The sequence below is a fragment of the Poecilia reticulata genome, linkage group LG13 (genome assembly GCF_000633615.1).
Source record: "Poecilia reticulata strain Guanapo linkage group LG13, Guppy_female_1.0+MT, whole genome shotgun sequence".
Lineage (NCBI taxonomy): Eukaryota > Metazoa > Chordata > Actinopteri > Cyprinodontiformes > Poeciliidae > Poecilia > Poecilia reticulata.
The window spans coordinates 2,405,109-2,416,089 of NC_024343.1; the positions used below are offsets into that span (position 1 = coordinate 2,405,109).

The 10,981-nt window shown below is 38.3% G+C and overlaps 1 protein-coding gene across 1 annotated transcript in view; it reads left to right on the forward strand.

The window, feature by feature from the left end:
- Window positions 1-10,981, forward strand: part of pitpnm3 (PITPNM family member 3) — a 162,045-nt gene that overhangs the window by 134,703 nt on the left and 16,361 nt on the right. Inside the window, exons 13-14 of the mRNA XM_017308106.1 lie at window positions 8,052-8,252; window positions 8,333-8,481. Coding sequence (XP_017163595.1) covers window positions 8,052-8,252; window positions 8,333-8,481 — 350 coding nt within the window. The remainder of the gene's footprint in view (window positions 1-8,051; window positions 8,253-8,332; window positions 8,482-10,981) is intronic.

Genomic DNA, 10,981 nt, shown 5'->3' on the forward strand with positions numbered 1-10,981 from the left:
CAGATCAGGGCGGATCCTGTGGAGAGCAGAGTTTTACAATGAAACAACGAAGTGATAAACACTGGCAGATTCTCAAGGCAACAAAATAACTCGGAACAACAACTCGGAGGGGGCTGGAGGTACCATCAACGGTTGACACTCTGGCGTCGAAGTACCGGCGTTCCACCCCTCTTATGCCGCCGTCAATTGGGTAATCCGCCACAGCCGTGAGGGTGACGTCATCCGGGAAGCCACAGCCCGCCACCTCTCGGGCCCCATCTGGTGGGGAGACAACTGAACCACCCAAGGCTAAGAGAAGGCACCCAGAACCTAACAGTAACCAATTAATTGATTATTCTGACAATTAATCRATTAATTAGATTAAAAAATATAAACATTATCTGCAGATTTTTCATTTAAGCACTTAAATGCCTTTTTTCAATATATTAGAAATASATTAAAGGATGCAAATAAACAGACTACTTATTTTTTTTTATTAAAAAACAAATAAATTTTATTGCATAAAAAGCAACACCATACCATTACTTTAGTGATCACTTGATGATTTGTAGCAAAGCAACAAATAAATACAAAAAATCCTTCTAACATCAACATGCGAAAAATTCCAACCTTTTTGTTTGACTTATCAATGCAGTTGTAGGGATTGTCTGTCAATTAATTCTGGATTAACTGATTAACAGGCTAGCAAAAAGTGCTCAATGTGAGATTTTTTTCTTTTTTGTTGTTGTTTACAGAAACAGAAAACTATGCCACTTTAGGTGTTAGCACTTTTTTTAATCTTAAGTGCAAATATAAAAACGTATCTTTTGAACAGTTCTGGCTTAATTTCTGCCCTGACTTTAACTTTTTTTGAGTCTTTATACTCAAGTTAACGATTAATCGTTTGGTTCATGATTATTTCATTAGAGCTGAAAGATTTATTGTTTCAGCCCTAAATACAAAAAGAAAAAATATTTTATGATGACTTGTTCTTCATGCTGGTACAGTTTGCTCCCTTAACAATCAGCCTGCTTGACTTTCTATCTCTAAATCTGGTTTAATTACTCACCAACGCAGCAACAATGATTCTATCAGTCAGTTGATGTTTGACATGGCAGATGTTGCTCAAAAGCACAAATCCCATGTGCAATCTTTGCTTTTTTTTTCTTTTCTTACTGCCAGTGGAGCTTGCGTACAAACTATATGACACAATCCTGCTTTCACTTGCTTAATTTGAATGCCAAAGATGTTCTTTTTTTCCCTATTATGTTAATTATTTCTTCGCTCAGCCAATCACACGACACCGTGCGTGACGCCTCTCTGAGCCGGCGGTGCAGACAAAGGTTACGGAGCGTAAACAGCAGACAGAGCATCGACGGGCGGCTGTGCCAGGTTTTAATTATAGGTCCGCGTCTCGTTCCCATCGATCAGCCGTGTGCCGCTGTCAACTTTGCGTGTGGAATAAAAAAAACAAAAAAATAAAACAACGGGCAGGTGCAGCCGCGCAGCGGAAACCGTGGNGCTCGCCACCCGTTTCCTTTTCCGTAATATAGTAATTAGYGCTCATGAAGGCATGGAGCGCCAATCAGGAACGACTTTGACATGAGTTACCGTCGACTGTGCAGCGTTTATTATGACGAATGCTGCTGATACGCAGAGGAGGAGACATCTGATATCGATTTTAAGCTGTTAGGCCAGAAGGAAGCAGGACATGCTACACACATGGCATCAGGGTGGCATCGATCAGTGGTGATTGTTTGGATATTTGTGTTTTAGTGTAAAGGTTACATGTATTTTTTTCTTGTTATTAATAGATGTGAAAGCTGAGAGGATCCTGTTTGGTTGAGTCTTTTTTTTTTTCTTCCTCCCTCACTCTGTCAAAAATGTTCCCTCACAATCACTTCCACACATGAATCCTTATTACTGTCATCAGCCGTTTCAATCTCAATCGCTCTGCCTTGAGAGAGGACTTTCTTCTTTTTCTCTCTCCTTTGTGTTTTTTTGTCTTGTCACCATGCRAGCCTCGTCTTCTCCAAAACACTGACAGCAGAAATCATTTGAATTTCTGTGTTTTTACAAAATACGTCAGCKGCCTTTTTTTTTTCTCACCCACCCCCCCTTTTTTTTTTCCATTTCTCAATCACTGCCAGAGTAATCTCYCCGTTTCTCTCAGCTCATTGTGTGGCGAAGAAGAAAAAAAAGGGAAATAAATGTGCACATTTTCTTCAGGCTGAAAGAGAATAAAGCTTCCTGTTAGATGTTTAGCACGGGACCCATTAATGACAATAGACTGCAGGGAGTAGGGATGAGAGTGAGGCTGCAGTCTGTTTGCAGATTATATTGCTTTCCTAGTGCAAACAGTGGATCTGTGGAAAACTTCAAACCCCTTCACAGATTTCTGCTTCGTCTTCTGCTTTTTCTAAACCTTTCACTTCATCAATCAAATTACAATGTAGAACGGGTTGAGGCCTGGTTACTGTCTGACCTGTAGAATCAAGACATTAGTTTATAGTAGGGTCTCTGAAAGCAAAACACRTCGTCCCAATTTATAGAATGTAAAGAACAGATGAAAAACTTAAAAGTCACAGCTATCTATTTGTCTAGTATAGGCTACTGCTCAACACTAGTCATTTCTAGTTTTTATTTGATTTTTTAGCATTGAGTCACTGTCAACACATTGAGGAAACTATATGTTTGTTGCGTCTGTTCAATTTTAACCTTTTAGTTGCTGCATACTCAAAATATTGCGACTCAAAACCAAGACAGGTTTTCTTAGCGGCTCTTAATGCAATATTATGTCACTTTGCTTCAGATACGAATTCTTTAACCTTCTGAGTTTGAAATGATTTTTGATTGTCCAACAAAGTCTGGCAGGATTGCAGTTAGGAAAAGTATGAAATATGATTTTAAAATGATCTCTTCCAAGTCTGGATAAATATGTAAAATAATTATTTATATGCCCAAAGTGTCACTTTGTCCATCCATCTGTGTGTCCATGAAATCCAGATTACTGTAGAAATATCTTCCTCAAATTACTTTTTTTTTTTTTTTTACAGTTTCACCTGGGACTCTGGAAATTTGAGTAAAAAAAAAACAACAACAGATTTTTGGGCTAAAATGTTTAGGAATGCCGGTCTGAGTAAACACAAACAGGAAACTCAATATTTTATTTTATTTTTTACCTTACAGCAAATAACTTGGATACAAAAAAAATAATTCAAAGAAAAGAAAATCTTTTTTCTCTTTCTAACTAACAACCCAGAGAAACAGGCAAAAATYCCAAATAAATTTGCTCTCTGCCTCGACTGTAGGKGATTTATTAACCACGTCTCATTCTCTCTCACGCCTGTGGGAGCCGGAGTCGATTTGTATTCTCCTGCTGTGGCTCATCCTTCACAAAACCAACACACACGTATTGCCGCAACCCTCGGATAGCTATATATTTTTTATTTTTTTAACTAACCTTCCAGTCAGAGACCTAACCAGCATGCTAGCCTTCATTTTCCAGATGCAGAGGTTGACAGCTGGCTGCCTCACTCCGTTTCTTTGTGTGGAGATAATTCACGTAATGCTGATCTTTCTGTTCCGCGAGAACAAATGTGATGTGATTAGAAAGYCATGTCAGGGGGAAACTGAGGGGAATCTATTCTTTCCACAGGTGCAGATGAATCCTTTCGAAAAAGAAAAAAGCTGATTTAGACGTGATAGCTCTTATTAGCAAGCAGGCGCACATCGTCACATCAACATACTAAACCGGGTTTCCACTCCTCTCTTCACCCCGTTWTCCACTTCAACACATCCCAGTAAACTGATGTTAAAATGAAGAGAAGCGTTCACATCATGTAGGGCTGGATTTATATCCTCGTTTCTTTTGGTTGTCGGTGAGAACAACAGTTAAGTTTAAACAAACTATATGAAGGATAATGCTTATGGTGATTATCCGGGACTTAATCCACGCCCAGATAAATCTCGAGTCAATAACTGKGAGGRAAAAAAATCACCAGTGTGAAACAGAAATGTGAGGTTTTCATTATGATATTTATTATTGAGGGTTGTTTTGGGACAAATAGTTGATCATTTCAATATTTTACRAAGAAATATGATGYTTGTGTTTATCCTAGAGCAAACAACCAAAKAAAGTCCAAAAAAGTACAAATGAAAARAAAAAAAGATCAATATCAGTCAAGTATAGATAATGTAGTAAATAAATGGTGCAAATCCAGGAACAGCCTCATTTTGAGCAAAATAYGAAGAATACAAATAACGAACATTTACATGTGGAAGAAAAGACAATCTGACAGACGACAATTATTAGTGAAAACAAGCAGAGAGAGTGATGAARTATTGTCAACTGGTTTTTGTGTAGGAGTAGAATAATGGTAATCAAATACACACATTGTGAGTTGTAGCCTTAAGGCCTCATAAAAAGATCAATCATTAACATTAGCAATTGATGATGGGTGGGCTTTTCAGTTTAGTTTGATAGTTTTGTAAATCTTTCTGGGGTTTTTCCTCRTTTCTTCAGGATTCAGAAATCACTTTCCCAAATGTAAATACTCTGTGATTTGGTCCCTTCTTTGTCAGATCCCGCTGTCACCAATCTGTTCMCGTCTTCYGAGTTCTCTGTTTAAATCAATTTATCTGACGTCGTCCTCTCTGCCCCAACACCTAAACCACATGAAATTCTGTTTACATAACGAAAATCATATCTGCATGAAATACAATACACCGCTTTTGTTTTAAGCTCAAAATTTATTCTAGAGAACTAATCGCTCTGTAAGAGAGCCTGAATTGTACACTACCTTATAGGAACGGCAGGAATATGTGATGAAAGTATATTTTCTATGATRATAATATTGTGAGATAGCAGGCTGGTCATGTTAGTTTTTATACAGAATTTGTTTTGACCAAATCAGTTTTTCTGCTCCAGGTTCAGCTGTGTGCACCCGGCTAACAACTCATCCTCAGACGAGCTCTCACTGTCCTGCTGCTTGATGAGACTCACCTCAGGTTGATTAGAGATCTSAAACATCAGAGACATCCTGGGATTCAGAATAAAACGAGAGAACAAATAGAAGCACTGCTTTTTTTGTTGTTGTTTGTTTTGTGTTTCTACTGATGTGAGGTTGAAGGTCAGATCCGTATTAAATTCTGTTTTAATTCTAGTTTTAAATCATACGTGCACTCTGTCGTCTGGGATGTCGATCGGTAGACGAAAGAACTGATTAGAAAGCGGAATTTGATTAATTTGTTCTTGACATCCATGACCTGCTGCTGTCACTCTGCTGAGACCTGAACAGATCAAAGTGTCTGTGAAAGCTTGTGGCTCCTGGAAGCATTTAGAGATGATGGAKCAAAAGAAAAACAAAACAGTACACCATGTGGTGAATACGGCACCGTATAAAATAGGAGCTGCAGCAAAAACAAGTAACTTTCTTRCATATTTCTTAAAATTGTCACCATGTTGTGASAGTATTTATGGCACAGACAATCTGCAGGGAAAAGATCTAACTAATCTAACTCTGGTCCAACTGCCATCTGCAGAAATATACAACTCAGTCAGAAACAACCAATCAGAGCCAGGAGGAGGGACTCAGCACTGCCACCATTATGTATGCACTGCAGCCGTGGTACAGAGAACCAACTTACTGTCACAGGAAAGCTGTTTGATGKAGAAAAGCKTGATTGACAGCACTAAGCCCCTCCTCCTGGCTTTGATTGGTTGTTTCTGACTGAGAGCGATGTATTTCTGCAGATGGCAGCAGGACCAGAGGAAGGAGGTGGAGGAGTTTGAATTTTTCAGAGTACCCATCTCATACCCTCACAACATGGTGACAGTTTTTTTTTTGTKTTTTTTTTTAAATATGTATAAAAAATATTTTCTGTAAAAGTTACCTACTTTCACTTTAAGAACAAGAAACCCAAGTAGTAATGAGAGAATTTAGCAGCGATTCCTGAGCTTACAGCTAACACAATTTGAAATGGAGCTAAAAAATCAGCTTCAGCAGCGATCATGAGTTAGCAGCTGGAAGGATGTAACTTACAACAATCGCTTAGATCCGGCTGTTAAGGTTGCAGGAGTGACCGACTAATCTGCTTTGTCTCTGGAGTCGTCAGTTGAGAAGGTGTGAATGACTGTGAGAACAGCCAGGGAGAGGGCTCAGTATGTTTCAGCTGCTTCTTCACACATTTTTACAACAAGTTTTCAGTGTTTCATTGAAACTTTAGATGTTTGGCCAACACAACAAAGCGAATAATTGAGAATTGGAATAATCTTTAGGATATGTCTCTGGCAGCTTAGAGACTGTAACGCTCACAAGCTATTCAGATTGGATGGAGAACACTACGAGTTGTCTCATAGGTGTTTTTAGGTCTTGACTTTGACTGGGCCATCTAAACATATTCAATTTATCTGATGTATACCAGTGTACCATAGCTCTGGCTGTGTGTTTTGGGTCATTGTGGTGGTCCCCTTCTACTCCCCAGAACGGACCTAGATTTGTCTCCATCCATCTTCTCATTAACTCCTAGCAGCTTCTCTTTCCCTGCTGACAGAAAGCATCGCCGCCATGTCTCACTGTGGAAGGATTCAGGATGATCTGCAGTGTTATTTTTTCTGCCGCGTGTAACATTTATTAAATAAATGTAGCTCCAGATCAGCTTGCACTTTAATGTCACGGTCACAACGCAGAGCCGGTGCTGCAGATGTGCAGCAGTTTAGCTCTGAGCATTCATATTGAAAGTTCTTGACAGTAGATGAAAGATTTTTCATTTTTCTGAAAGTTGAAGCTGAAGGAGAGGTGAAATCGTCTTCACAGGAAATCTTCTCTAACATGAGGTTTGATGTAGGCTGTGCCTCGAGAAACTATTTTTTATTTAAATAATTCTCTATGTAGTTTGGGGCTCCTTTTAATTTTCAGGGGGTTTTGTTCAATAACTGACAAATAAGATGTACCTTAGATGTGCCACTAAGACAAAATGTCTTATCATCTTTGTTGAAACTTCAAATAACTCTAGTGACATATTTCCTGTTTTATTATTTTTAACTCGCTGATTTGGAGAGCTTGGAGATGTGCAATACTGCATATTTTTGGTATCAATCTAGTAAATACAAGGTCACCAATACAGATATTTTTTTTTCTTTTTTTTTAAACTGTCATACTTCTGACATTTAGGTGATTTTATCTTTGTATTCTGAATTACTTTGTTGAAATATTTGATGGAATTTGGACAAAGTTTATGGGTTCTACAAAATACTTTAACATGGTAAAATGACAAACAGTAACAATAGAAAAACTGAAAAACAAAAACTGCTAGGTGCAAAAAAGGATAATTTGAGAGCAAATTAAAAAAAAAACATTTTTACGGTAGAGTTAAGAACTTATAATGCAAAAATAAGATAACATTTCAAGAGGGAATCTGAACCTAAAGTATCGATTCTACCATTATAGATCCAATACTGATACCAACCTGGTATCAATGTTATTGATATTTTGGATCGATCTGCCCACCTTTAGGAGAGATATCCTTCTCTAAAGAAAAATGAAGTTTGTGTGAACTGGAAAATATCAGCCTCAATATCTTTGTCTCTGAAGACTGGGCTTATTTTCTCATAAGGCATCATCATGTTGCTTCTAAAAAGCTACGTTTGAAAAAAGTATCCCAACCTAAAGAATTAAAACTTAAGAGAAAGATGTTTTTTCTTTTAATCTAGACCATTAAATGATTTTGTACCAGGATAAGTGGAAGCTTTGTGAAATTTAATTTAAAGGTAAGAATCTGCTAATAGCTCTCTAGCTGGCTGCTAGATAGCTGGCTGCTATCTCTAGCTAGTTCTCTAGCTAGCTAGCAATAGCTCTCTGCCATGTGAGAAGCACAAACCTGCTACCAAGAGCCAAAACTGCCCTACGTTTCTTTTGTACATCTTTGTTGTTTTAAATTTGATTCATTATGGTCTTATGAAGGTCCTAAAAGTATTGGAGAATCCTGCATGAACCTATCTAATTTGCTTTGTCATTAAGGTATTTTCATCTTTTTTTTCTGCTTGTCCTCTTTCTTTTTTCCACCTACAGCAGAAAGCATCCAAAGCAACCCCGGCGTGTTTCTGGAAGGTGACAAATCCCACGGCGGTCCAGCTTCACCGCATTCCTGTGAGACGAAGTCGGACGGAGGAGGAGGCGGCGAAGCAAGAGGTCGTAGAGGCAGCGTGACCAGCGTGGAAAGTGAAATGTCAGTGTGCTCCATGAGCCAACTAGGGAACACCATCGCTAACAGTGAGTGGGAGGCAAACGGAGCCATAAAACAGTCCAGAACCCAGCATGTCTTTAACTCCTAACGTGTGTTCTGGTCTCAGTTTCCAGCAGCTGGTGGGGCTCCAAGAGGCTGGACTTCGCTTTGTACTGCCCCGACGTGCTCACCGCCTTCCCCACGGTAGCTCTGCCTCATCTTTTTCACGCCTCTTACTGGGAGTCCACCGACGTTGCCGCGTTTGTTCTCCGTCAGGTAGCAGAGCCCCGCTGATGTTATGCCTGGCTTTTTTTTTTTTATTTTTATTTTTTTACAGAAATTGAGATGTCTTAAAAAAAAAAAAAAAAAGACAGAGAAAAATGAAATGAAACCAGAGCAGAACTAAAGCACTAACATAAGCCAGTTGCTGGTAGAAAACTTAAAATCATGCAGCGATTGCTGCACTGAATGTTGATTTACTGTGTCCTTGATTTTAGGGGGGAAAAAACTGCCAATAGAGATTTTAACTATTACAAAATTTAGAAAATTGAAAAGGTTGTTTGTGTGAAGCAGTGATTATGCACCGGTCAGACTATTATCTTTTTCAAACTAATTATTTGTCGATTAAAACTGTAATTCATATTCACTAGAGCTGTGGAAATGGGGCTTTTAAATAGTTGCTGTCATTTTGTGATATCCATCCATCCACTTTCTAACACCCTAGTCCCTCGGTGGGGTCGGGAGGGGTGCTGGTGCCTATCTCCAGCTAATGTTCCGGGCGAGAGGTGGGGTCACCCTGGACAGGTCACCATTCTGTCACAGGGCAACACAGAGACACACAACCATACACACTCACACCTAGGGAGAATTTAGAGACTAATTAACCTGACAGTCATGTTTTTGGACTGTGGGAGGAAGCCGGAGTACCCGGAGAGAACCCACGCATGCACAGGGAGAACATGCAGAAAGACCCCAGGCTGGGAATTGAACCCAGAACCTTCTTGCTGCAAGGCAACAGCTCTACCAACTGCGCCACTGTGCAGCCGTCATTGTGTGATATTATAGAAAAAATAACAGTGAAAGCCACAGTGGTATTTTTCATTTCTGAAACTTCTGCAATTTAATGAGAAAACGTTTAGGGGAAAAAGTGTTTTGTGTCGCATTAATAAAGCATCACCAGTCTTAACCTGTCACACAAACTGATGTGCAAAAGGATCATGCTGATCTTATTGCTGCTGCAGAAAAGAATGAATTAATCTAAAGTTACATTTAATATAACCATACAATGAAATGTCTTCACATCTCGAAACAAAAAGTATTCGTGAATCCAAAAAACAGTCGAAAGTTGAAAAAAAGCAACCACTTTGCTGTAATCTTAAGTTTTCAGTCCTTTCTTTGCTCTAGTAATGTAGCATCACTTTACCCCATAGACACACACAGAACATCCTGACTGTTATCAAACACTGAAATCTGCAATTAATCATCTTCCCATGAGAGAGCAGAGCTTCATCTATCTCATTCAAAACGATAACGTGGTGCCAGGGACAGAAGGTCAGGAGATTAATTGCTTAACAGACGATGTTAGTTTAAGTACATCAAAACCGCGCAGAACATATTTACAGTAAGACAGAGAACAAACGGAAAACACTGTCTAAGAACAACGGCAAGAAAGAATATGTGAACGGATATGGTTCTGTTTGTGTGATCCTGTTATAATCTGGTGGATTTTCTTGCGTTTTACATCATTTCATAAAAGCAGTGGTCATAAATGAATCTCCAGTTACATGAAAAGGAAAGTTTAATATTACAGAAACTCTTAATACAATGAATAATTGATTTTTTCCCCATTAGGCTATGGGAAGAAAACCACTCAAATTATGGAACTGAAAATTAGATTAGCTAATCTAAACTCAGCCAGTTGTGTTATAATGTATTGAAGTGAGAATATATGCTCAGCGTTAATAGCCCGGTGGTAAATCATAACACGGTTGTTCTGATGGAAAAAAAAAATATCCAGAAATTCTTTGACAGATTCTGCTGCTTTTGTTTGCACCTCGAAGTCGATGAGGAATATTTCTGTGGTGTTTTACTTAGTCTTGTCTAATAAAAAAGTAACGTTCTTTGCAGCTGATGTTGATAGTTTGAACATTGGAGCTAAATACTTCATTTTTCTCATATTTTATCTGTAACATTCATAATACTTACAATATGACTTGAAGGACAGCAGTGGTTGAATGAAAACAGGTTAGTACTTCATACTTGGTGACAATTTTATTTATTTATTTTTTACCAAAAATAAAGGGTTCAGTTTTAGGCTATGTGATTTGCAAACAAATTATAAAATGTAAATATATTATCCAACTTAAATGGATTAATCTACACACAGTAGCCAGTTAATTCTTATCAATTTCAGGTCAAACCTTGGACTTGAGGAAGCTTTGTTCATTGGTTATCCTCCAAGTGTTTCATGTTAGGAATTAACTATGAAGTGGAAGGAAATTGGTTAATTGTTTTCTTTGTGTTTCTTTATTGTTGATAAAAATAGATAAAAATGTGGCATGTAATTATATTCTGGCTGCAAGTATCATAAATCTTAAGCCCTTATCGGTTCAGACGATCTTTGGATCCTTTGTTACCTGAAAGGAGCTTCAACAAATGAAGAGAAAATGCCAGAAAGCTTTATTTTTCTGCTTCAAAGGGACAGGCTCTCCTGTTAGACGAAGAAAATATTTTCTTTCACCGTCAGCTTTGACATGTCATCTTTTCTGAAAAAAAA